Below are 27,143 nucleotides of genomic sequence, written 5' to 3' on the forward strand. Positions count from 1 at the left end.
TTATCGGGAGCTCAGGGAAGTGTGGCCTCACCCTCTGCCCGGCGTGTTGGCACAGCTCTGAGGTGGCGGTCCTCCCGGCTGGCTGATCGACGGAGCCCGGGAGACCGGGAATCTCCTCCACCCTGGGTCCTACCCACGCTGCCGAGGCCATCTGCGGGCTACTGGGATGAGGGGCTGGGCAGCCGGGCAGGGAGGAGATATCGCCCAGCCTACCAATCACCACAGACCAAGGACCGTGTCCCCGGGCCACTTGCTACAGACCTCAGGTCCTGCCACCACAAACCAGATTCGAGGTCCCTGGAGGCAGGGTTGCCATTCTGCCATGCAGGGAAGAAGGGTGAGGGTGGGAGAGTTTCCAGTTAGAGAGGGGGCAGGTGAGCCAGAGATCCTGTGCTCAGCTGACAGCCCAGGAGCACAAGGATCCCCACAGGAGGGCAGGCCCAACCACACCTTGTCCGTCAGTCGAAGATATTTATTGAGGGCTTACTCTGGGCAGAGCACCGGGAGAGTATAACAATATAACAGACACATTCAATGTACAGTCCCTGCCCGGAGGCTGTCCTCTGAGCCCCGGCTCCTCGGAGACTCACCTGCTGTGCCTGGTCCAATCACGCATCCTACAGTCTTGCCCACCCCAGGGCCTGGGGACCCTGAGACCTTCATCTCTCTGCCCTTGGGGCCAAGCACCAGTAGAGCCGCAGAGACACCAGGCCCATGAGCAACTCAGCCTCCAGGCAGGGGCAGCCATCAGAGACAAACCACCTCCCTCCACAGGGGTCCAGGAGGTTCTCCGCCCTCTCCAGGCAAAGAAGCCTTTGGCATATTCTTCTCCAGGGCCAGCCGCCATGCCATTCCCCTCCTATCCCCCATGTCACCTGCTGCCTCACCCACTGTGTCACCCGCTGCCTCACCTGTTGCTGCCCAGGTCCCCAGAAACAACTCCCAGATGGCCCAAGTCAGAGTGGAGGGGGGTGAGGGAGAGCAGAAGGAAAGGGAGGGCCAACCCCGGCTATGAGCCCAGCCAGAAGACGATGCCGTTCATTAACCCTCCCTTGAGTGGGGATCCCGGGGTCAGCTGAAGGGATGGGGCTTGCTACTCACCACCGGTTGCGGCTGGACAGAAAGAACTTGTCCACCCTGAAAAAGAACAGGAGAGGGAGGCCGGTTAGAGAGGCGGAGGCCCAGTCCTATTCAGTCTTGGGCTAGACCAGATGTGACTCTTCACTTGCATTTCCGCTGGCCCATTCCTCTCCCCGTGGCCACCAGCGGAGGAGAAGGGGGGAAGTGGGGAGATGCAGAATTGTAAAGAAGGCAGAAGCCTCAGACCGCCAGGAATGAGAGGGGAAGGACTGGGGTCTGGGGTGAGCCCGTTGGGTAGGGATTGTCTGTATTTGTTGCCAAATTGTACTTTCTAAGCTCTTAGTGCAGTGCTCTGCACACAGTAAGCACTCAATAGGTACGACTGGATGAATTCGAATGAATGAATCTGGACAACTGAGGTGAACGGAAGGGAGATTTCCCGAAGAATCAGAACCCAGAATCTGTAAGCTGTAGGTGAGGAAGGCCAGCTACAAGGAAGCGGTATGTTCTAGTGGAGAAGGCGTGGGCCTGGAAGTCAGAAGGACCTGGGTTCTAATGCGGCTCTGCCAATTGCTTGTCGTATGACCCGAGGCAAGTCCCTAACTTCTCTGTGCCTCCGTTTCCTCACCTGTAAAGTGGGGATACCTGTTCTCCTTCCTACTTATACTGTAAGCCTCATGCAGGATAGGGACTCTGTCCTACCTAATTAATTTGTACCTACTCCGGGGCTTAGAACAACACATAGTAAGTGCTTAACAAATATCACTAAAAAAAAAAACCCGCTGCATTACCTTGGGCAAGTCGGTTACCTTCACTGAGACTCAGTTTTCTGATCTGAAAAATGGTGATTCAATATTGAATGGTAATTCAGTGCCTGTGTGCTCTACACGCAGCAAGAGCTCAAAAAGTACGATTGAATTGAATGAATGGAAAGATTATGAGGCCCACATGAAACAAGGATTGTGTCCAACCTATCTTATACCTTTCCTAGTGCTCAGCACAGTGCCTGACACCATTAGTGTTAGGGCTTTACACGCACCACACTTTGTTGTCATAGCTCCAGCAAAACTAATGATCTGAGACAGGTTTGACCGACACACTCCGCCATCAGGATTGGTGGGCCAGGGGGTGGTCAGTGTCCCTCCAGTCCCTCCTCCTACCAGCAAGGAGAGCCCAGACCAGGGTCTTAGAGCAGCACGGAGCAGAATTGGACAGTGGGATGGGGAGCTGAGGGCAAAATGTTGGAGCAGCCAACTGGATACCACCACCTGCACACACACCCAGGAACTGGGGCCATTAGACCTGCAAAGGAAGGGCAGCTTACGGCAGGTGGAGGCAGAAACTGCAAACAGAAACTCCACACCGTCGGCTTTAAGACCCTCAATCACCTTGCCCCCTCCTACCTCCCCTGGCTACTGTCTTACTACAACCCAGCCCACACACTTGGCTCCTGTAATACCAACCTACTCACTGTACCTCGCTCTCATCTATCTCACCTCCTACCTCTCACCCACATCCTGCCTCTGGCCTGGAACACCCTTCCTCTTCGTATCGGACAGAGAGTTACTCTCCCCCACCTTCTGCATTGGCTTGACTTGCTCCCTTTCTTCATCCCACCTATCAGCCCACAGCGCTTATGTACATATCTGTAATTTTATCTATTTATATTCATGTCTGTCTCCCCCTCTAGACTGTAAGCTCTTTGTGGGCAGGGATCGGGACTGTTATATTGTTGTATTGTACTCTTCCAAGAGGTCAGTGCTCTGCACACAGTAAGCTCTCAAAAAAATACAAATAACTGACTGAGGCCATAGGGCAGATTGGAGGGCCGTTTGGACGGGTGGATGTGGATGCCAGGGTCCTTCAGTCACGTGAAGATTGGCTTCCCCAGACAGTTTTTGCAGGAGTATCTGTGAATGCACCTGGCTCTTGAGCCTCTCCGGGCCATAAGGCACAACTTCCCTCCTGCCGGAGTCACCGGCCGCCAAGAAATCAGGCAGGTCAGCCCCTCCTGCCCTCACAGCCTTCCCCGATGGCTCCCTTGACCACCCCCATCAAATACTTGCTGCCCTGCTCATCCACCTGTCCGCCGCCCCAAGCCCTCGTGGGCCGAGCTAATGATCGGTGAACTCGTCGTACCCATTCCCTTCCTCTATTACCTTCTGTAAACTCAGCAGTCTGGATCCACCTGTCTTCTCCCAGGAAACTCTAAACTCCCTGAAGGCAGCAAATGCCTCTTTTACCTCTCTCCTATGTTCCCCACATGCCAAGGATAGTGATCTACCTCAACCCAGCCTCTGCTGATGCTGCTGGGACTAGGCTGCGTTGCTGACAGGACTTGGTTACTGGGACTATTCTGTGTGGCTGCTGGTACGTTGCCGCCGGGACTATGCTGCCGGAGGAGATGCCTCAGCCCCAGTGAAGGACAGTGCCCACTTTATTCATTTAATCGTATTTACTGAGCCCTTAATGTGTGCAAAGCACTGAACTAAGCGCTTGATTAGGTAGCAGGGTCACCCAGGACCCAGCACCCAGGTGCCCACCTGGCGCTCTGGAAGAACAGACAGCCTATGGCCGGCTGGTGGGGGTGGGAGTGGGAATGGGTGGGGGGGGGGTGGGCGGAGTGTGTCGGTGGGGACGGGAGGGGTGGGGATGAGACAGGAAATGAAATCCACAGACCCAACAAGACTCCCTTCCCCGCACCAAAGATCTGGGAGGGCAGATGAGCCTTATTAATAATAACAGCAATAATAATAATAGTATCTGTTCAGTGCTCACTATGTGCCAGGCACTGTATTAAGCACTGGGGTGGATACAAGCAAATCAGGGTGGACACAGCCCTTGTTCCACGTGGGGCTCACAGTCTCAATCCCCGTTTTACAGATCACGTAACTGAGGTACAGAGAAATGAAGTGACTCGTTCAAGGTCACACAGCAGACAAACGGCGTAGGCCGAATTAGAACCTTTCGACTTCCAGGCCCGTGCTCTTTCCACTGCGCCGTACTGCCTGGTATTGGGTAAGGCGGAAAGGTGGAGAGGGAGGGATCCAGGGAATGCCTGCCCCCAGCTCCTCATCCCACTGTCTAAACACCCTCATACACAACACACACAAACACACATACGCACACACAGCGGCAACACATTTCCAAAGACGCGTCATGCTCTCTCCCCACCCACCCCTGCATTCCATGCCTCTGCCCGTCTTGGCAGCCCGGATCACAGGACTGAGAGGGGCATCAGGCCTTGATGCGGATTATTATTACTATTAACGTGGCTCAGTGGAAAGAGCACGGGCTTTGGAGTCAGAGGTCATGGGTTCAAATCCCGGCTCGGCCATTTGTCAGCTGTGTGACTTTGGGCAAGTCACTTAACTTCTCGGTGCCTCAGTTACCTCATCTGTAAAATGGGGATGAAGACTGTGAGCCCCACGTGGGACAACCTGATTCCCCTGTGTCTACCCCAGCGCTCAGAACAGTGCTTTGCACATAGTAAGCGCTTAACAAATACCAACATTATTATTATTAACCGAATTTATTAAGCACTTATGAGGCAATCTCTGTGCTAAGTACTGGGACAGATACAAGATATTCCCATCATACAGTTCCCGCCCCTTGGTACAACGCCATATATCTAAGAGACTGAGAGGCAAGCGTCTTCTCTCCATCCAGAGGGGGAAATGGAGGCCCAGACAAGTGAAACGACTTGCCCGAGGTCACCCAGCAGATTCTGGGCCTCCTGCCTCCCAGCCCCATGCTCCGTCCCTTAGGCTGGATAGGTCCAACTCCAGCCCAAGGGCTGCGCTCTCTCAGCTGCCAGCGGGCGGAACCCTGCTCCGGCCCCAGGGTCAGGGATCTTGGCCACCACCAGTGTCACTACAACCAGCCCAAGCCGGTGGGGGTGGGACTTTGACCTTACCCCTGTTTCCTCCCCCCAACCCCCCCCCCCCCCCCCCCCCCCGGCGAAAGGAGGCCTCCTTTGTTATGGCAACAAATAGCCGCTCCTCTTCCTCTACCAAGCCCCAGCTCCCGAGGCCTTACGGGAAACAGGAGAGAGTGCGGGGAGAGTGGGGTCGAGATGGGGCTGGTCTATTAGCAGAGAACCAAACTTCCTGTGTGCAGAGTCCCTTAGGCTCCCTGTCCCTCTCCCAGCAACAGACTCGTTCCGTCCCATCTCAGCCAGAGCGTCCACCTGCCCCACCGTGCCCTGCCGAGCCCCCACGGCCCGAGACTACCCGTGGCCGAGGCCCGCCGAAGGCCCACCCCCGGTGCCTCTCCCTCCCCGCCTCGTCCCCTCCGTCAGAGGCAGCCTGGGGTGCTCAGAGGTGCTCATCGGCAGGGCTGGATGGAGCCGGAGCCCTTGCCCGGATTGCGGGGTGATGGTGGAGTGGGCCCCCGTCAGGAAGCCAGGGGATGTGGCGGTGGGAAGTCGAGCCTGCGCTGGGGGTGTCTCAGAGAGCTCCCAGGAAAGGGAGGAAAGGGGGGTCCAAGCGAGGGAAGGGGCGAGTGGCCCAGGGGAGCGGGAAGCTCAGGTGCCCTCTCCAACACGCTGGCCGTCACCCAACTCAACTGCTCCGTGTGTGCCAGGAACAGTCCGGCCCAGGGCGCCTTTCCCCAGAGCTGTGCCGGGCTCAACCCAGAGAGAGCACAGCCTGGGGCAGGGGGTGAGGCATGGCTCTTCTTGCCTGACCTGTCAGGGCCCTGCCTGGAGAAGCCTTCCTGTGCCCGCTCCAGACTGGGCTCTCTGGGCCCAGCGTACCAGCCCAAATCTCCAGCCCCAGCCCATCCCTGAGCCCAGGATCCTTTCTCTCCAGGGCAATCAATCAATGGTATTTATTGAGTGCCAGCTGCCTTCAGAGCACTGTACTAAACACCTGGGAGAGTACAATACAAGGAGTTGCAGATATGGTCCCTGCATACACTACGAGATCCACAGGGCCACTCTCCCCCAAATCGATCAATCGATCAATCGCATTTACCCCCTTGTCTGGGAGGACAGAGGGCGGCAGCCACCCTGTTGTCCACCATCCCGCCAGGACCAGCCATACCCAGCTGCCCCTCCTCAGGGATGGGTCCAGACCGGTGGGCCCTGCCCATCCAAGGAGCCTAGGTGGCCGGGAGGGGGGCGGGGAGGTGCGTGGGGATCTGGGACTCTGCCAGGGTCCCCCAACTCTCCCCGGCCTATAGCCACCACGACCCCAGCTCCGGCCCCAAGCCCAGGCCCAGGCCCCGACCCCCGACCCTGACCTCGGCCCACACGTACCCTCCGTAGGCGCCGAAAGTGGAGCTGCGTTTCCTGCCACTCATGGTGCCTGCTGCTGGCACATCTGGGTGCGGCCGGGTGACTCTGCCCCGCCAGCTGAAGGACCTCCCTCCCTCCTTCCCTCCCTCCCTCCCTGCCTCTCCCCCTCGCCCGCCTGGCCCGGCCCCCGGCCCCCGCCAACTTCATCCAAAGCCAACCTCCGGCCAGCCAACTCTGGCCGGTTCTCACCCACCCACCCAACCCTCCCCAAACCGGGACTCGCCTCCCCGGCTGCCCATCGCCTTGGCAACCACGCAGGGCCTCTGGGGCCACTGTTTATCCCCCGCTGCCTCCCTCCCCTCCTCAGCCCTCCCTTCCCACTCTCGCTCCCTCACTCCCACAGCGAGCCCCAGACGGCAGGCCAACTAGAGGGCGGGGGCTGGGGTGCCTGCTGCCTCTTGGCCTCCTCCGTCCAGAGGCCCGGAGCTGACCGTGGAGGCCGAGCCCAAGTAGGGGTCCGGGAGGGGAGGGAGGAGGTGGGGGCCGTGCCATCTCAGGGCCTACACTGGCCCGGTCTGCGGCCCGTCCCCCAGCCCGTCCCCCACTCGGCCTGTCCCTCCGCGGGAGCCAACAAGCGGCGGGATTGTTCCCCGGCCGGGCCTCGCTCCGGCCGCTCTGCAGAGGAATGTCCCGGCTGGGCAGGCGGCCGGAGCCCCAGGAGGCGTGGGGAGAATGGGCAGCCTTGTTCAGGGCTGGGGATCCTCCCACTCTCCCTCCTCCACGGCAGTGCTGAGTCTGTCCTTCCAGCCGTGGGGGTGGGCACGACGCGGGGCGGGGGTGGGTACGGGGGGTGACTACCTCTGGAAACGTCCCGAGGGACAACCAGACCCGCCCCCCACCCCCGAACACAGGTAGGACGGGCGGGCATCAGGGACCAGACTTTGGCCTCCCTCTCTTCCCGCCCCAGCGGGAAACGGCTCAGGCCAATCAGTCGATCAATCAATCGTTTTCTGAGTGCTCACTGTGTGCACCGTACTAAGCACTTGGGAAAGTACAATATAATAATAACGACGACGGTATTCGTAAAGCCGATTTGCTTATATCCACCCCAGCACTTAGCACGGCACCTGGCACATGGTAAGTGGTGAACAGATACCATAATTATTACTTATAATTAAAGCACTTTTTATATGCCAGGCGTGGTACAAAGCACTGAGGTGGTGTCCCAAGGTGACCGTGGGGTACCGACCCTCTCAAGGTCAAATGCTACCTCGTGACCTCCCGAGCCGGCAGGCGGATCTCGGAAGCGAGGGTGGGACACCGTCCCCTCAGCCGAAGCTGCCGGATTGACAGCCCGAGCCGGGAACGCAGAAGGTGCCCCTCGCCCCCGTGCCAATCAAATTAGGGATAGAGGAGGGGGGAGGGCAGAGATCGAATAAACTGAGAGCACAGGCGATAAATACCTGCCGCCTCTAACCTTCCGTGCAGAGGAACGGGACTCGCAGCCGCCGGCTGCAGGTCGCCTCTGTCCAGAGCGTGAGAAGGCCGCTCGGCCTGCGCCGACTGAGGAGCCGCGGGATGGGTGAGTGTCCCGTCCCGCTGAACGCTCGTGGGGGCGGAAGCCAGACGCCGCGCCGTGGGTACGTAACGTTGAAGTGGATTTGATGCCTAAGTGGGTGCCTCCCGAGTGGGACGTGAACATGGCGGGAGCTAGCCCACTCACCAAATGCGAGTAACGCACAAGTGGGTAACGCAAAAGCGGGCAACGCATAGGTGGGTTTAACGCGTAATTGTATGTTAACACGAAAGTGGATTCCTCCCCAGTGGGGCACGCACATGGCGGGAGCTAGCCGCCTCACCACGTGTGAATTAATCATCAGTGGGTTCCGCCCGGGTGGGCCCGGGTGTCCGGCCCCACGTGAGTAACGTATGAGTATATCCCTCCCGTTAGGGAAGCTCTAACACTATATTCCTCTGAAAAGGGAGGGCTGATCTGTGGCCTCTAAATGACTACATAATTCAATTCGCAACGCGAATATATAGAATAAATTCTATACAAAAACTCAGGCTTTCCGTCCCGGCCTCCTCTCTTTCTCTCTCTCTTTCTCTCTATCTCTCGCCGCACCGATTCCGAACGAACCCGTCCCCCGCGACGGGTGACAGGCGGATACAAGCAAATCAAGCTGGAAACGGTCCCCTAGCCCACGTGGTGCTCGCCGTCTCAATCCCATTTTACAGAGGAGGTTGCTGAGGCACAGAGAAGCGATTTGCCCAAGGTCACAGAGCAGACGAGTGGCAGAGGCGGGAATAGAACCCGTGACCTTCTGACTCCCAGGCCTATGCTCTATCCACTACACCGTGCTGCTTCTCGGTAAAACAGTATAATGGCCACATTCTCTGCCCACAAGGAGTTTACAGTCTAGAGGGACCGTGTTGGAGGCGACCCCAACCCTCACGGGCAGGAAGAAGGGGCACAAGGAAATCTGGGGCCAGAAGAGGGGCATCACCCCTTCCCCTCCATGGCTTCTTGGGACTCCTCCTCCTCCTCCCACCAGCTGCCTCCTCCATCCCCAGAGAAGCAGGCCTGGTTCAAGGGCAGGACATTTTTCATCAGGATTCCTGGGTCCCGCCCATGCCTAGGTTAGCAGCGTGGCTCAGTGGAAAGAGCACGGACTTTGGAGTCAGGGCTCATGAGTTCGAATCCCAGCTCTGCCACTTGTCGGCTGTGTGACTGTGGGCAAGTCACTTAACTTCTCTGTGCCTCAGTTCCCTCATCTGTAAAATGGGGATTAAGACTGTGAGCCCCACGTGGGACAACCTGATTCCCCTATGTCTACCCCAGCGCTTAGAACAGTGCTCGGCACATAGTAAGCGCTTAACAAATACCAACATTATTATTATTATTATTATTAGGTTCTCTCTCTTTCATCTCTTTGGACTATCTTAGGGGAGGCTTTGGGGCTGGTTGGGAGAACTAGGAAGCAGCTTGGCAAGCAAGTCACAGGTCCTTAAAGCCCAAGTTGATCACCTCTTTGCCAGGGTGGCACGGTCTAGCGAACCGCAGTAACAGTAGACTGATTGATTATTGATTGAGTCTTACTGATTGGGTACAATGCACTGTTCTGAGTGGCTGGGAAATACAGAATCATTCAGTCAGTCAAGCAATAGTATTGATTGAGCATTTACTCTGTGGAGAGCACAGTACTAACAAGCAAATGCCCCAGTTCGTGCCCACACAGGAGCTCTCGATCCAGTGGGGAAAGCAGACATCTCCTCCTCAGCCAACTCTCTCTTAGGCCCTTGGGCTGGGAGTTGGTCGGTGAGTGGGCAGAGACATTCTGGGGCCCCTGTAGTCCCGCATTCCTTCCCAGAAAGCAGTCAGTCAGTCAGCCGGTCAAGCATATTTATTGAGCCCTTACTGTGTGCAGAGCACTTAACTAAGCGCTTGGGCGAGAACAATAGAACGGTGGTCATGGGTTCGAATCCCCGCTCTGCCACCTGTCAGCTGGGTGACTGTGGGCAAGTCACTTAACTTCTCTGGGCCTCAGTTCCCTCATCTGTAAAATGGGAATGAAGACCCCGAGTCCCACATGGGACAACCCGATTACCCTGTATCTAGCCCAGCGCTTAGAACAGGGCTCTGCACATAGTAAGCGCTTAACAAATACCGACATTATTAAACAGACACATTCCCCGCCCACGACAAGCTCACAGTCTAAAGAGGGAGACAGACGTGTATATAAATGAATGAATAATAATGTCGGTATTTTTTAAGCGCTTACGACGCGCAGAACCCTGTTCTAAGCGCCGGGGTAGACACAGGGGAATCAGGTTGTCCCACGTGGGGCTCACAGTCTTCATCCCCATTTTACAGATGAGGTGACTGAGGCACAGAGAAGTTAAGTGACCTGCCCACAGTCACACGGCTGACAAGTGGCAGAGCTGGGATAAATTATAGATACGTACATAAGTCGCGGGGCGGAGGGCGGCTGGAAGGGGAGATGAATTAAAGGAGCAAGTCAGGGTGATGCGGAAGGGAGTGCGCAGAGCACTATACTAAGCACTTAGGTACAATATAACAATAAGCGGACACGCTCTCGGCCCGCAGAGACCAGCTGGAGGCTGGTCGTTCTCGCCCAGGTGGGTAGAGGCATTATCACGGGCCCAGTGGCCCAATAAGCCCTCGGGATTGCAGGGAGTGGGGTAGTTAGGCTGGCACATTGCAGGGTGGGCACTGACATACGGCTGGGACGGGGAAACTGAACTGCCCTCTTCTCCTCCATTCCAACCCCCGCTCTCAGCCACTGCTGGGGAGAGCGGGGAGTAGAGGCTCGGTCCCTGGACCCGTGAGGACAAGTTCTCTGAGACAAGTCCCCCAGCTGGACTGCCGGCTGGCTGCGCTGAAGTCCAGGGCGTGTGCTGAAGTTGGATGTCTTTCTCCTCCTCCTGCTCCCCTCCCTCCTCCCATCCTCCCGCCCTTTCCCTCCCCTCCCCTTGCCTCCTCCTGCTCCCCTTCTGCCTCCTCCTCCCACCCTCTTGCCCTTTGTCTTCCCTCCACTCTCCTCCTCCTGTTCCCCTCCTCCTGCCCTCTCAATCTCCCCCTGTTCCCCTCCACTCACCCCCCCCCCCTTGCCCTCACCGTCCTCCTGCCCCCCTCCTCTTGCCCTTCCCCCCCTCACTCTCCTCCTGCCTCCCTTCCTCTCTCCCCCTTCCTGCTTTGCTGCTCCATCAGCGGTCACAGCCGGGGGAGTTGGGGGAGCTAACGGAGTTGCATTGGAGGTAGGGGAAGCAGGTGCTGAGATGATCCCAACCCTCCCAGGAGACCTAGAACGGAGGAAGAAGCTGCAGCCTCTGGGACCTGGGTTCCGGTCACTTCGCCTGACGGCTCCCGGAGAGGCAGGGGTGGGCCCTCCTCCGAGGCCTCCCAGACCCAAACGAGTTCAGCCTGGAACCGAGGTAGGATGGGGGGGGGCGGGGAGCTAAACATCTCCAGAGGTGTCCGGGGAGGGGGCCGGTCGGGGCTCAGCCATCTCCTCCCAACCTTGGCCCTGGAATTCGTCAGGGATACTAAGTGCCAGTTTTGTTGTACTAGGTACCAATTTTGTTGTACTCTCCGGAGCATTTAGTACAGCGCTCTGCACACTCATAAGCACCACTGATTGACTGATGGTACAGAAGAAAAGGAAACTCACACTGGATGCTGCTACTCAGCCTGGCCCGGCCTCCTCCTCGCCTCCTCCTCCTCGTCTTCTCCTCTTCCTCCTCCCGCTGCGGGCTGCCCAGTCCATAGGGACACCATCAGAACCGTACTAGGCCCTGGGCCTCTTGAGGGTCAGCAGGCTTTCCTCTCTCTCATCTTTATGGGGTCGGAAGGACCCTGAGGGCCAGAGAAGGGCAGGGACCAGCCCCAGGTCCACCGTGGGGCCCCCGCCCCAGACCTTGGAGCTCCTCCTCGGTGCAGCCGCCGTCCACCCAGGCTGGGAATGCTGGGGCTGGGAATGCCGAAGCCAGGGAAGGGGAGTGAGAGGCGAAGCCGTTCTAGGCACCCTGCCTTCTCCAGCATCCTGGGGGCCCGGGTGGGGCCGGATGGGCAGCAACCTGGGGGCAGGGAGAAGGTTGAATTTGGGTCCCGGTCATGTCCCGCGCCACCTCCCAAGGCAGAGGAGCCCCGGGGACAAGCCGACCGGAGGACCTCGCCCCGTCGTCGATCCCCCAAACCTCGGGTTGGTCCGGGTGACATCAGCCAGAGCAGGGGGTGGGGAGGGAAGCCGAGTTAGAGTAGGGGTTCAACATTCCCACCTAGCACCGGACTCCCCGTGGCCCCGCCCGGCCCCGGCCCAGGCCCCCGGCCCACAGGTGGGGCCTGTCAGTGCCGAGACGGAGACGGGATGGCAGGCAGGCGGGCGGGCGAGCGCCGGGCGAGCGCGGCACCGGGATTCTTCGCGGCCACGTGGAGGGACCAGGACCAGTCCCGCCCACTCGCCCTCGACGTCCCAAGGCGTCCGCGACCTCGGCGTCCCGGCGGAGGGATCCGGGCTCTATTGCCCCCCGCGGGGACCCCAACTCATCCCGGAAGCCAACAGAGCCGGTCAGGGCCTTCTCTTGACCCCCGGTTGGGGGAGAAGGGAGGTCTCCCAGCCTCAAGGGCCCCTCTTCTTCCCCCGGAGAGATGGCCCTCCCACCTCCACCTTGGCCTCCCGGGGCCCGGGGAAGCGACCACCGGGGTGGAGCCACCCGGCAGGCCTTCTTCCTGGCCAGATTCACAGCCGAGAGCTGGCTGCGGGGTTGGGGGGCGGGGGTCTCCCGCCCTCTCGGCCTCCGCTCCTCCCCAGCTCTGCCCCGGCAGCCGCCCCCTCCCCTCAGCCCCGTCCCCCACCCCCACTCTCCCCGGCCCTCGGCCACATCTGCTCCTTCTACCCGACCGGCCGAGGTCATCGGCGGGTGCGGCCACGCGTCCATGGCAACTGTAATGACCCCAAGCAAACAAGCGCCCCTGCCCCATCTCCCCCTCCCCACCGGGAGCGGCCTTTCCCAGCTTATCTCCGGAGCAAAGCGCTCACATCCTGAGTTGCACACATCGACCCCTTCCTCCCCCCACCCCGTACACACACTAATCCACAGTCAAAGGCGAGCGCGCCCACAGTACATCGACTCACCCCCCACCCCCGACACACACACACACACACACACACGCACTCGCGGAGCGACCGGTGTCCAGGAACAAAGGACTCGTCGAGGCGGGCGGCTCCACCGAGGCCCGGGAGGGCCCATTGGCGGGTTGCGATTGCCGCAGCGGCAGGAAGGGCAGAGGGGAGATTCAAAAAAGCTTCTTCCCACACACCTGGAATACAGCCATCCATCCCTCCCGCCCTGCTCCTTCCCTCCCCCTTCCCATTCTGGATCGATCCAGCCTGGCGCTCCCCCGGAAACACACTTTCTAGCTCGAGCCGTAGCCCAGCGCGGTTGGGATGGAGCCAGGGGAGGGACTGGGATTCAGAGCTCCAGGGTTCTGGTTTTCCCCCTGTCGCTCGTTTTCGTTCCCCCACCCGGCTTCTTGCAGGGCATCGCCGGGATGAAGCGGGCGGACCCCAAGCCCCCTCGGTGTGGGCAGGAGTCGTGTCCCTTTATTCTTCTACCGTACTCTCCCAAGCGCTCAGTACCATGCCGTGCACACAGGAGGTGCTTAATAAATACGATCGAGTGAATGAAGGAGGGTTCGCCAGAGCCCCGGGGTCACACCTATCCTGGCGGATTTATAGCTCTTGTTACCGGACCGTCAGGCAAGTTCTCTCTCTCTCTCTATCTCTGGCTCCGTGTCCGGTCCCCAGGGGTCCCGGACAAACCCAGCACCCGCCGGCCGGCCGTTGCTCCGAGAGCCGTTTCCCCTCCGCTCCGTTCCCCGCCCATCGATCCTCAGGAATCCCTGCGGGGGTCAGGGCTTGGAGGGGCCAGGCGGGAGGGCCCAGGGTCCAGGGGCCGGGGCCGGGGTCCAGGGTCCAGGATCCAGGGTTCGGGGCTCAGGGTCCTCGGCTCAGGGTCCAGGGCTCAGGACTCAGGGTCCAGGATCCAGGGTTCGGGGCCCAGGGTCTATGGCTCAGGGTCCAGGTTCCAGGGTCCAGGGCCAGGGTCCGGGACCTGAGTCCAGGATCCAGGACCCGGGTCCAGGGTCCAGGGTCCAGAGTCCAGGGTCCAGGGCCCAGGGTCCATGGCTCAGGGTCCAGGATCCAGGACCCGGGTCCAGGGTCCAGGGTCCAGGGTCCAGGGCCCAGGGTCCATGGCTCAGGGTCCAGGACCCGGGTCCAGGGTCCAGAGTCCAGGGTCCAGGGTCCAGGCTCCAGGCTCCAGGGCCCGGGGTCCAGGGCTCAGGGTCCAGGGCTCAGGGTCCAGGACCTGGGTCCGGGGTCCGGGGTCCAAGGTCCAGGGTCCAGGATCCGGGGGCCGGGGCCCGGGTCCAAGGTCCAGGGTCCAGCATCCGGGGGCCAGGCCCGGCGCTGAGCACGGGGTGGGCGGCCGGGTGGGCGTCGGGCCGCCGTCCGCGGGGTCCGGGGTGACCGGTGAGGAGGGCGGCAGGACCTCGGACAGCGGCCGGAGCCCCGGCGCTCGCTCCCGGAGGGGCCTCCGGGCCGCCGCCCCTCCAACGCCCCCTGTCCCCCCCCCCCCACCCCCCATCACTCCCAGCCGGCGGGCCCCCCCCCCCCCCAAGCCCCCGGCTCTGCCAGGGTGGCCGAGAGGGTCCCGCGCCCCCTTCGGCTCCGGGCCCACCGAGGACACTCGCTAACCAGGACGCGAGAGCAACCGGAGCCCCGCACCTTGACTGCGGGTCCAGCCCGGCGCCCGCCCTCGAGTCGCACAGCGACTCCTCCCCCGTTCAGTAGTATTCATCCCGTAGTATTTATCGAGCGCTTACTATGTGCACAGCACCGGACTAAGCGCTCGGAAAGAACGAGTCGGCAACGGATAGAGACCGTCCCCGCCGTTGGACGGGCCGACGGTCTAAAAACTGGAAAAAGTGGGAAAAACTGGACCCCGGAGGCTAGACCCCCGGACCCTGGACCTCGAACCCCGGACCCAGGGCCTCGACCCCGGACCCAGCGACGACCGCCTCACCGTCATTCGATCGTATTCACCGAGCGCTCGCTCACTCTAATCGTAATAATAACGTTGGTATCTGTTAAGCGCTTACTATGCGCCGAGCGCGGAGCCCTCTACAGAGCGCCTGCCCGGTCACCCGCGTACCCCCGGTGCCCTCCGTGTATTCATTCGTTCGCGTGGCTCAGTGGAAAGAGCCCGGGCTTGGGAGTCCGAGGTCGTGGGTTCGAATCCCGGCTCCGCCGCTCGTCAGCTGTGTGACCGGGGGCGAGTCACTTCGCTTCTCTGGGCCTCGGTCACCTCATCTGGAAAAGGGGGATTGACTGTGAGCCTCAGGTGGGACGACCCGATGACCCTGTATCTCCCCCGGGGCGCTTAGGACGGTGTTCTGCACGTAGTGAGCGCTTAACAGATACCGACATCCTTATGATTATTATTATTATTAAGCGCTTACTGTGTGTGGAGCACAGTACTAAGCGCTCGCCCGTTCAGCCGCCTACCCCCCGTGCCCACCGTGTATTCACTTATCCGATCGTATTTATTAAGCGCTTACTGTGTGCACAGCACTGTACCGAGCGCTTTCCCCGTCACCCGCGTACCCCCTGTTCCCACCGTGTATTCAATCGTATTTATTAAGCGCTTACTGTGTGCGGAGCGCCGTAGTAATAATAATGATGATGATGGCGTCTGTTAAGCGCTTACTAAGTGCGAAGCACTGTTCTAAGCGCCGGGGGAAATACCCGGTGATCGGGTTGTCCCACGTGGGGTTCACAGTCTTCATCCCCATTTTACAGATGAGGTCGCTGAGGCACAGAGAAGTCAAGTGACTTGCCCGAGGTCACCCAGCTGACAAGTGGCGGAGCCGGGATTAGAACCCGTGACCGCTGACTCCCAAGCCCGGGCTCTTTCCACCGAGCCACGCTGTACTAAGCGCTCGCCCGGTCACCCGCCTACCCCTGTGCCCACCGTGTATTCATTCGATCGTATTTATTAAGCGCTTATTGTGTGCAGAGCACCGTACTGAGGACTCGGGAAAGCACGGTCCCACAGTAAACGGTGACATTCTCTGCTCACTGTACTAGACGCTTGCTTGGGAAAGTCCAATACGACAAAAACGGTGACATTCCCTGCCCACGATAATAGTGTCGGTACCCGTTAAGCGCTTACTACGTGCGGAGCACCGTTCTGAGCGCCGGGGTAGCCACAGGGTCATCGGGTCGTCCCACGTGAGGCTCACAGTCGGTCCCCATTTTCCAGATGAGGTGACCGAGGCCCAGAGAAGCGAAGTGACTGGCCCGCGGTCACACAGCTGACGGGCGGCGGAGCCGGGAGTCGAACCCGTGACCTCCGACTCCGAAGCCCGGGGTCTTTTCCACTGAGCCGCGCCGCTTCCCCGTGAGCTCGCCGTCTGGGGCGGGGGGGGAGGTGGGCATCGATCCAAATAAATCGAATGGCAGATACGCACGTGTGTGCTGTGGGGCAGGGTGGCGGGGAGGGGGAGAGCAAAGGGAGCAGGTCAGGGCGGCACGGAAGGGAGTGGGAGATGAGGAAAAATTGGGTTTAGTCTGGGAAGGCCTCTTGGAGGAGATGTGCCCCCCTCACACCCCTTTGTGCCTTTTATGCCTACGATGGGCACACGCTGAACGGAAGCATCGGCGACCTGCCCCTCTACGGTTCCAGGGGGGAGCCCCGACGACACCCAGACTCCGTAGCTCTCCGCCTACACTGTGCACACGGATAGTTCTACTCCTCGGAACGGTGGGGTGGGGGGCTGTGGAAGCCGCTGCCCCCAGACCCTCCCACTCCCCCGTGGCCTCGGGGAGAGAACCTTCTCCGGGCTGAAAATCCCACCGCTCCACGTCCTCCGGATGGTTCCCTTCAGCAGAATCCCCGGAGACTTCCTACGGGGCCGCCGGGAGAGAAGCGGGCTTCGGGGGGGGGGGGGGGTCGCGGGAGGCCAGGCCCAGCTGCCCCCGAAGTCACCCGGGGGGAAGGAAGGACGGAGCCGAGCCCGTAGGTGACGGCGCTAGGGAAAGGGTGGGGAGGCGGAAAGGGTGGGGGGGCCCAGAGACCCCTGCCCACCCCCAAACACTGGGAGCCAGACAGCCCAGGGAGGCAGAAAGCGGATTAGACTAGACTGTAGACTCACTGTGGGCAGGGAATGTGTCTGTTTATTGCTGTGGTACACTCTCCCAAGCGCTCAGTACGGTGCTCCACACACGGTAAGAGCTCAATAAATACGATCGAATAAATGACTGACGTTTTGATTGTGAGGTGATCTGGGCCTGGTCTTCGAGGAGCCTACCGGCTCAGCGGAAAGAGCCCGGGCTTGGGAGTCAGAGGTCATGGGTTCGAAGCCCGGCTCTGCCACTCGTCAGCTGGGTGACTGTGGGCAGGTCACTTCGCTTCTCTGGGCCTCGGTCACCTCATCTGTAAAATGGGGATTAACTGGGAGCCTCATGGGGGACGGCCTGATTACCCTGTATCCGCCCCAGCGCTCAGAACGGTGCTCTGCACATAGTAAGCGCTTAACAAATGGCAACATTATCGTTATTGTTACTGGCCTTAAGGGGCTGAGCCTTCCAGGAGTCAAGCGCCCTTCAGCCGTCGGCCCAACCCAGGGTCCCGGCGTCTCAGCCAGAGCAGGTAAGAGGGGTCGGGTCTCTCTCTCTCTCTCTCTCCACTGGAACTGAGTTTCAGAGCGGAGGGTGCTCTGCCTTCCCCTCCAGGGCTGTTTTCCAACCAGGGAGGCCGCGTGGATTCATGGATAGAGCAGGGGCCTGGGAGACAGAAGGAGCTGGGTTCTAATCCCACCTCCGCTCCGGTCTACCGTATGACCATGGACAAGTCACTTCACTTCCCTGTGCCTCAGTTACCCCTTCTGTAAATAGGGATCAAGACGGTGAGTCCCATGTGGGACAGGGACCGTGTCCAACCTGATCAGCTTGTGTCTACCCCAGCACCTTAGTACAGGGCCTGACATATAGTAAGCGCTTAGCAAATTCCATTAAAAAAAAAAAAAGTTTCGCTCCTTTGGCTACACGGAGCCCAGCCCACCGCCCCTTGTCAGACCCTGCTGTCCGTTGGACCCCCGTCTCCACTTCCCGGCGGGTCTCAGGCAAAAGAGTTGGTCAATCAATAAATCAATCGGTGGCATTTATTGAGCACTTACTATGTGCAGACCACTGTCCCAAGTACTGGAGAGAGTAGAGTACGACAGAGTTAGCAGACGTGCTCCCTGCCCTCTATGAGCTTACGGTCTAGAAACCACGTCGAGAAGCAGCGTGGCTCGGTGGAAAGAGCCCGGGGTTGGGAGTCAGAGGTCACGGGCTCGAATGCCGGCTCCGCCGCTTGCCAGCTGTGTGACTGTGGGCGAGTCACTTCACTTCTCTGTGCCTCAGTTACCTCACGTGTAAAATGGGGATGAGAACTGTGAGCCCCACGCGGGACGACCTGATCACCCTGTATCCCCCCAGCGCTTAGACCGGTGCTCTACCCATAGTAAGCGCTTAACAAATACCACCATTATTATTATTATGACGATTAGAAGGGGAGACAGACATTAATATAAATAATCCATAGATATGTTCATCAGTAAGGTGGGATCGAGGGTGGGGTGAATATCACATGGTCAAAGGTCACTGATCCAAGAGTACGGACGGTGCAGAAAGGAGAGGGAGCCGGGGGAAGCCAACTTAATTAGGGAAGGTTGAGAAGACCATCCTTCCCCGTCACCTTGGGTTTCGACTCCTGTCCGTCGGCCAGGAGGGGAGGGCCTACGTACCACCCCTCTCCCCGCCAAGGCAGCTTGTCCCCTCCCGGGGAAGGTCTCCAAGCAGAAATCCACCAGTCGGTGGTATTTACTGAGCGGTCACCGGGTACGGAGCACAAGAGCCGGCGCTCACACTTTCCTGTGCACCACGTGCCGTCTGCGTCTGTCTGAGCTGCAGGGCGGACACTGCAGCGGTCCAGCCGGAAGGTGACGGGGACACATGGAGGCAGGCACGGACACACACACACACACACACACACACACACACACACACACCCCCTCGCACGCACAACTGCACACACTCCGGACAGGATTTAGTCTCGGCGCAGCAGGAGGAGGAAGGACAAATTCAGAGTCCCAGGCAGCATGGTAACTGGGCCCGGGCACACACCCCTCTTCCACCCGAGCTCTCCCTGACATCAGCGGGCGGGGGTCCCCCGGTCCGAGCGGCGAACCCCCGAGACGGACGGAAGGGCAGACGGATGAGCGAGGCCGGATTGGGGCCTGGACACCGGCTTTGTCCCGGGACTCCTCCGGAGTGGGCTCCGGGGGAGGGGAGACAGATGGCACCGAGACCGAGGGGAAAGCGGGGGTGAAGGGAAGCCTTTCTGAGGCCAAAGTCCCTCACCGGTGGGACTCGGGGGAGAGGGAGGGGGCATTAGCCACGGGCAGGGAGGGAAAGCCCCCGGCTGGGCCGAGTCCTCCCACAAGGGCAGACTTGCTGGCATCAGCGGCTCTGCTGCGGCAAGGTCTGCTCTCTTTCCCGCCTCCCCTGACGGGCTGGGTTTAGTGCAGTGGCCCAAAGAGCAGTGGCTCAGATGAGCAGCCGGCCCTTCAGTGGCTCCCGGAGCAGCGGCTCCCGACACGGTGAGTCGCAGAGGAGCGGCTCACAGCACGGCGGCCGGCGGTGCGGTGGCTCCCAGAGCCGTGGCGGCCCCCGGCACCCAAGGACGCCCGGTGAGCAGAAGATGGGGAGTGCTGGGGGGAGGACGGGCCTGCAACCTTCTCAGCTTTGCTGGGAGACCACCGCACATTCACCCTGCCTCCCGCACCCCGAGTCTGCCTCCCCCCCAGCCCCAGCACCGGGGAAATCACCTGGGTCGGGCCCGACCCGCTCTGCCTCGGTGAGGACCCACTGGCTCCGAATTTCAGTCCCTTTAACGGTGACAACGTTGGTGTTTGCTAAGCGCTTACTAGGTGCCGAGCACTGTTCTAAGCGCTGGGGGAGCTACAGGGTCATCAGGTTGTCCCGCGGGAGGCTCACAGTTCATCCCCATTATACAGATGAGGTCACTGAGGCACAGAGGAGCGAAGTGACCTGCCCACCGTCACACAGCTGACGGGTGGCGGAGCCGGGATTCGAACTCGTGACCTCCGACTCCCAAGCCCGGGCTCTTTCCACTGAGCCCCGCTGCTTCTCTCAGGCCCCGGTCCCCAGTAACCCATTCCCATTTCCTCCTGTCTCCCCAAGACGGGGCGAGCTGGCAGTCTCATCCCGCCCCGGGGTGTCCCCTTCCCGAGGACCCTCTCCTCGCCCTACTTCATCATAGCTCTTAGCTCATTCCATGTTCCGGGGAGGCCCTGATGTCTGCTTTTGTTGTTACTTTTTTCCTCACGGTAGTAGTTAAGTGCTTACTATGCTCCAGGCACTGCTAAGCGCTGGGGAAGATAAAAGCTAATCAGGGTGGACACAATCGCTGTCCCACATGGGGCTCACGGTCCTATTCCCCATTCTACAGATGAGGTAACTGAGGCACAGAGAAGTGAAGTGACTTGCGCGAGGTCACACAGCCAAGCGGCAAAGTCGGGATTAGAACCCAGGTCCTTCTGACTCCCAGGCCCAGGGTTTATCCACTGGGCCATGTTGCTTCTCCGTGGCAGTCTGGTCCGCTGCCCTCTCCCATCCGGGCACACGGAAGAGATTTTCTGACAGTCTGCGGCTGCTGACACTGTCCGCAGAGCCTAAGCTGCACGAACTCTGCCCCGGACCCTCGGCCAACCCTCGGAAATGGCCTCGTCCCCTCCCCCCGCCCCGTCCCTCACACACCCGCCAGTCTCTGGCTGTCACCGGCCCTTTGGGGCCCCAGCACTCCCAGCTTGGCTGCATTTCCCGTAGCCCCGACGGTGGGAGCCGCGTCTGGCTCCCTGGAGGCAGGTGGGTGGGCGGCCCACGGATTCTGGCAGGAAAACCGAGGCCCGAGACAGAAGTATCTGGGCCAGGATCCCCTGGCCGTGGGAGCCGGAAGCGGGACCGGAAAGATGCCTCTTCCGGGCAGCTGGTCCGTCCCGTGGGTCCGGGCGAGATAAGAGATCGGGGTCCCCGGGGAACCGGAGGAACTGGACCTAAGAGAGCCAGTTGGCTCAGCTAGTCCATCTGCCCCTGCAGAGAAGGGGTGCAGCCGCGCGCTGCTGGACACCGGCGATGTCCGGGAGGGGCCCCTGGCCTGGCCTCCATCCTGGCCCCTGGCCTGGCCCTCATCCCGGTCCCCGGCCTGCCACCCGACTTGGCCTCCATCCTCATGTCCCCATCCTGGTCCCCGGCCCGGTCCCCGACCCGGCCCCCGTCCTGGCTCGCAGCCCTGGCATCTTGGACTCGGTTCAGGGTCCAGCCTCGCAGCTCTTGGCCCAGGAGAAAGTCCCCGTTGCCACCTAGATAGTCCATCTTCACTCTCCCTCGGGTCCGGGAACACCACCTGGCCGCACGGCCAGGGCCGGCGGCCGTCAGTGCCACCGGGCGGGGCAGACGGAGGAGCGGAGAGTGGGTGGCAGAGGCGACTTGGCTTCCTCTGCTGAGGCAGCCCCGGGGAGGACCGCTTAGCCGCCCGACTCCGGGATCACGACCGGTGCCCTGCAGGGAGAGTGCCGTCACTTCTGGGGAGGAACTAGTCAGGTCTTACAGCCCAACTCTGTGCGTCTGGTATTCCTGGGGGCCCTTGTCTTCCACATCCCTGAGAGCGAGGTCCTTTTTTTATGGTATCTGTTGAGCATTTACTAAGCACCGGGCACTGTACTAAGTGCTGGGGTAGATACAAGTTAACGGTGTTGGACAGGGGCTCACAGTCTTAACCCCCATTTTACAGATGAGGTAATAATAATAACAATGTTGGCATCTGTTGAGCGCTTACTATGCGCAGAGCACTGTTCTAAGCGCTGGGGTAGACCCAGGGGAATCAGGTGATGGCATCTGTTAAGCGCTTACTATGTGCCGAGCCCCGTCCGAAGCGCTGGGGTGAATACAAGGTGATCAGGTTGTCCCTCGTGGGGCCCACGGTCTTCATCCCCATTTTACAGACGAGGAAACTGCGACACAGAGAAGTTCGATGACTCGCCCAAAGTCGCACAGCCGATGAGCGGCAGAGCTGGGATTCAAACCCACGACCTCTGACTCCCAAGCCTGTGCTCTTTCCACTAAGCCAGGTAACTGAGGCACAGAGAAACGAAGTGACTCGCCCAAGGCTGCGCAGCAGCCGAGTGGCTGAGCCGGGATTATAAAGCCATTTATTTATCTTGTCTGTCTCCCTCTCTACACTGTAAGCTCCTTATCAGCAGGGAATGTATCTGTTCATTGTCATATTGTACCCTTCAAAGCACCCGGTACAGTGCTCTGCACACGGTTAGCACTCAGTAAATAGGATTGACCGACTGATTTCTGACTTGCGGGCTTACGCTCTATCAGTTAGGCCGGGTTGCTGGCCACGAGGCCGCTGGCGCGGGAAGGTCAGAGTGAACACGCGCTTGGGTTCCCCTCCCCGGTCTGGCCCAGCGTCGCCTTCCAGCACCCGGGGAACCGAGGCCGTCTCCCCTCTGCCGGGTCGGGCTGCCGGGGCCGGCAGAGAGCACACGGTGGAAAAAGGAACCATCGACGGCACCACGCTGCTTCCTTCAGGGCAGCCCAGATGGCGCGCCGGCGGCTCCAGCCCCATGCCGGGTGGATCAGCAGAGGCCAGAGCTGTGTCGGGCCCCGCCGATCCCCTCACCAACGTGGCCCGCCTTCGGCCCTGACTCGTGGTGGTCTGAGGAGCCGGGCTGTGAAGGGATGTGGTCCCAGGGGTCCCAGGGGTCCCAGCTCCCAGCCCGTCGCCACCTGCCTCCTTCCTTGTCTCTGCTTGAGTCAGCACCCGTAAGCACAGCCTCCAGATCTAAAAATAGTGCCTACCCACAGGGAGAAATACTCAGAGAGGAGTAAACACCCCGCCGCCCGAGGAAGTTCCATCCAGCCCGAGGCCCCGGCTCCTTGGGCCACAATCCTGCCTTCCCCGGGCCCGGAGGAGAGACCGTGAGCATCCCTGGAGAAAGAGGCGGGACCCCCGGATAAGGCCGGCTCTTCCCGCCGCGGCCCACCCAGTGGGGAGGGGAGCCAGATGGGGGTCTGAGACCCTGGCATCCCCCCCGGGGACGGAGACGCCTAAGCCTTCAGGGCACGGCTGACCCGTTCGCACGCGAACCTCAGACACCACGGTCACACGGCGAGAGCCGAGTGCAGACCTCTCTCTCGCCTTCCAGAGGGAGCAACCCCAGGTCTCCCAGCAAGCTGGGCACAATCAGAACCCTGCACCATCACAGAAAACACACGACAGAGAATAGCCCAGAGCCCACGGCCTTCAGGAGCTTAGTAAAGCACCTGGCCCCAACTGGGCGTTCAACAAATAGGACGGCCGCCGAGACGATTACTGAGCCTACGCGCACCAGCCGGGCCCATTGGCGAGGGCAGGTCTGTCCTGCAAATCCCTCGCCAAGCTCAACCATCTCACCCTCCGTTCCCCGAGGGTCTCAGTCCCAGCCATGTCTCCTCTACAAGGGTCAGGGGAAAGGGACTCTACCTGACCTCTCCGGTCTGGAAGCTGGCTCGGATTTCATCGGGAGAGAAGGCTCCAGAGGAGCCCCAGTCCGTGCCTCGGTGCTTCCGGGGCCGGGAGGAGGAGCTGGGAAGATCATCAAACCCACACAAGCCCCCGGGCTGCGGGTTGGACAGATCCTACCCTCCAGACAGGCAGGGCAGTGCTGACCAGACCTTGGCTGCAGGAAAACGAAGCCCAGGAGCCCCAGGAGTCCCTGGAAATCCAGCTGCAGCCCCGGTCCTGGGCTGGGGGCAGAAGCAAGGGTTAGGGAAGGGTCGGAGGGGGGATGGATGAGGAGCAGAGAGGGAGCAGGGAAATGGAGGAACAAGAGAGAGGGGTCAAATCTGAAGGGGATGCTCCCCCATCTTCTCCCGGCTTCCGCAAAGCCGCCAGAGCTCAGCACAAAGGCGGCAGAGGAGGAGGGAGAGGAGGAGGGAGAGAAGGAAGGCAAGGAGGAGGAGGAAGAGGAGGATGAGGATGAGGAGAGGGGAGAGAGGCTGGTAGCCCCGCAGCAGTCTAGGACATCTGCACCAACGGCGGCGGAGGAGACCGGCCCCGCGCAGAGAGGGAACGCACGCCCGCGTGTGCCTCGCTGCATGCACGAGGTGTGTGTGTGTGTGTGAGAGAGAGAGTGTGAGCGTGTGTGTGAGCGTGGGCTCTGACAGCCAAAGATGAGGGATCGCTGCACAAGGGAAATGAACTCTCGCTGTGGAGGCACCAAGCTCCACGATGGGACCCGGCCATCTCCCTGGAACAAACTACTCAGCCTCTGGGGCACGGAGCCCGGCCACAGACTCTTCTGAGAGGGGAAAAGGTCCGAGAGGCTGCCCGAGCCCCCGCTCCCCACCCCCGCACGCCTGGCTCCCCCGTCCCACCCTGGCCCCCGACCTCGGGTGTGGAGGGAGCGTCGAGGAAGCTGAGGAATTACGGAAGTATGTTGGCGACCAACTAGACTGTACTCACTCAAGTGCTTCGTACGGTGCTCTGTACACAGTACGTTATCAACTCCCCGAGGGCAAAGAAGGTGTCTACTAACTGTCCCAAGTACTTACTACAGTGCTCCGCACAGAGCTGACTGTAAACTCCTCGAGGACGGGGATGGTGTCTTCTTACACTATTGCACTTCTCCCAAGCAACCAGTACAGTTCTCTGCACAGAGGACGCGCTCACCAGATACCATCGATCGACTGACCGTAAGGGTTGGGTGATCCTGGGCCAAGGGCAGGGGAAAAATTCCTCCCCAGGGAAACGTTCAGGGTCAGGACCCAAGGTCTCACAGCTTGCCTGGGTGCAGCAGGCCCTGTGGGAGCACTGGGGAGGAAAGCTGATCCTTGACCTCTGGACCAAGGTGGTCCCATCACTCCAGCTCTTCAGCAGCAGCCCCAGGTCCCCGGGAGGACAGGGCAAGCCGACGAGCCTGGGGCCGAGGCCTGGGGCTCTGCCTGGCTTCCAGGGGCCAGTTGGCTCTTAGGAGCGGGAGCCTGGGACGAGGCTCTGGAGAGCACAGAGGCAGACCCCCATCATCCCCGCCTCCGACCAGCCTGGGATCGATGGATCGACCGACCGATGGTATTTATCGAGACTTTACCGGGCGAAGAGCACTGTACTGAACGCTTGGGCGAGCACAGTACACCAGAGTCGAAAGACGTGTTCACTGCCCACAACAAACTTTCGGTCTAGAGAAGGGCTATGGTCCTTCCGCTCTCAGAGAGGAGCTGGGAGGTGGTGGGGAAGGGAAGACTCTCCTTCTCTGCTCGGTCCTGGAGAGCGAGCCGGTGTTGGCCCACAGGCCTCCTAGCCTCTGAAAAAGGACCCAGGCCTGCCAACCCCCACTGGGGTTCGGGGAACGACCCCTTCCCCTGGGCCATCCTGCCCCCAGAGACCTCTCCGTTCCCACCCCTGCTGGGACCAAGCCCAAGCTTCCCACAGCCCACGGGGGGGGGGGGGGGTCCCACGGTCACCTTGCCACCTGCTACCGCCCACGCTGCTTCCTCTCCACTCTGCTTCCTCTCCACTCCCCAACCCGCGGTCTCTTGGCTGCTGGACATCTGAGCCCTTTGGGAGCACCACCTGGGGTCCCGGAGCCAAGCACCCTCGCCTCCAGACACACCTCCCCTTTCCAGGCTCATTGCCTGCTAAGGGCATCAGCGATTCCGCCCGGGTATCTACCCTCCCCATGTCGCCAAGCGGCAGGGTCTGGGGGTTATTTCTTGGCACTCGGGGCAACCCAAGTTGGAAATGTAGTTGCCCCATGGTGAGGGGACGGTGAAACCCTAAGGCCCCAGCCTTCTGCCCCGGGGGACCCGCCGCCCCAGCCTCCAGCTTCCTCATCTGGGAGGGGAGATTCCTCCAACCATCAGGGGGAGACTCTAGCCCCAGCCCTGGCCTCCTCCCCCTCCCCACACTCCGTGCACTGGGGGGCTGGGAACGTGACCGTTTATTGGCCGAGCGCTTAGGACAGTGCTCCGCACGCAGTAAACGCTCGAGAAATACGATCGAATGAATGATGCAGAGGACGGGGAGGGGGGCCGGCCCTCCCAACCAGTCCCGGGGTTCTCTGGCCGGGCCACCTCTGCGGAGACCCCAGGGCCGGCAAAGACAGGAAGGGGCTACCACCCGGGGCGAGCTTGCTCTGGCAGTTGCAGAGGAGGAGCCCGGGGTGTCCTCCGAGGTCACCCGGGGTGGTCACAGGGTCCAAACTGAGTCTTCTCGGGGTGCAGGGAAGCCCCAGCCCACCTCAGCTCCCGCATCCCGGGCAGGCCAGGATCCCACCCGGAACCCCAGAGCCCCTGGGCCCCCCAACCTCAAAACCGGAGCGGTGACGGAGCCAGACACACGGAAGGGTGCAGGGCAGCACCCTCCGAGGGTGCCCCCTTTTTAGCTTGGGGAGTCGGGGCCACCCGGGCCCCGGCCAGGTCAGGGGAGGGAAGGGAGAGAAGCGACCCCCCCGCCCCCTCCCCGCCCCAGGAGGCCCCATCCCAGCGGGAGCGGATCGTCTCTGCCTTCCCCGGCTTCCCCAGCTCCTGGAGGGCACCCTGGGCAGTGGGAGCCGCTGGCCCCGAGCCTGGCCCTGCTCCCGCTGACCATCCCTCCCCGTCTCCTTTCTGTGCCCTTCGGGACCTGCGGCATTACCTCCGCTGCGCTCCCTCGAGGGCCAGCCCAGCCCTCGGGAATGCCCCCTCCCCGAGCCCCTCCGCTGATAGCCCTATCCCTGGCACGTCGGCTTAGTACCCTGCCCCTGGCCTCCCTACCCCCGGCACCCCTGCCCGGTCCCTCGCCCCCCGATCCCCTCGCCCTGACGTGGGCACCCCTTGCTCGTCCCCGGCCTCCTCCGGGGGGGCTGGCCGTCAGCCAGGTGGAGGTCCGGGGGGGGGGGGGCGTCCCCGCGGGCGAAGGGGCAGCGGGCCGGGGGCCGCAGGGGGCCGGACAGGCGTCCGGGCCGGGGCGGTGGTCTCGGGCCCGGGGGGGCGCGGAGGGGGCGCGGTGGAAGGGCGGGGGAGGATGCGGGGGGAGGGGGCGGAGAGAGGGCTGGGTGGACAGCCTCCCCAGCGTCCCCAGCTTCCCCAGCACCCCCGGCCCCAGTCCCCAGCCTCCAACCCTCAGCCTCCGAACCCCATCCCCAACC

At 61.1% G+C, this 27,143-nt stretch overlaps 1 protein-coding gene and 1 long non-coding RNA gene across 7 annotated transcripts in view; one reads left to right on the top strand and one right to left on the bottom strand.

Moving 5' to 3' along the window:
- Positions 1-6,396, bottom strand: part of LOC100087082 (RAP1 GTPase activating protein) — an 84,751-nt gene extending 78,355 nt beyond the window's left edge. For 5 of the 6 annotated variants that reach the window (XM_029065794.2, XM_029065790.2, XM_029065796.2 and 2 more), the window contains exons 1-2: positions 6,341-6,396; positions 1,102-1,137 (exon numbers count right to left, since the gene is read on the bottom strand). In XM_029065794.2, coding sequence (XP_028921627.1) covers positions 1,102-1,137; positions 6,341-6,384 — 80 coding nt within the window. In that variant the 5' untranslated portion in view covers positions 6,385-6,396. The remainder of the gene's footprint in view (positions 1-1,101; positions 1,138-6,340) is intronic. The other variant, XM_039912114.1, reaches the window with a different exon arrangement.
- Positions 6,397-7,823: 1,427 nt separating this feature from the next.
- On the top strand, positions 7,824-12,627 carry LOC114812175. The gene is made up of 3 exons (XR_003759828.1): positions 7,824-7,959; positions 11,139-11,275; positions 11,412-12,627. It is a non-coding gene; the product is annotated as an uncharacterized LOC114812175 (long non-coding RNA).
- Positions 12,628-27,143: the final 14,516 nt, after the last annotated feature.

This window comes from Ornithorhynchus anatinus, chromosome 5, assembly GCF_004115215.2.
Source record: "Ornithorhynchus anatinus isolate Pmale09 chromosome 5, mOrnAna1.pri.v4, whole genome shotgun sequence".
NCBI lineage: Eukaryota > Metazoa > Chordata > Mammalia > Monotremata > Ornithorhynchidae > Ornithorhynchus > Ornithorhynchus anatinus.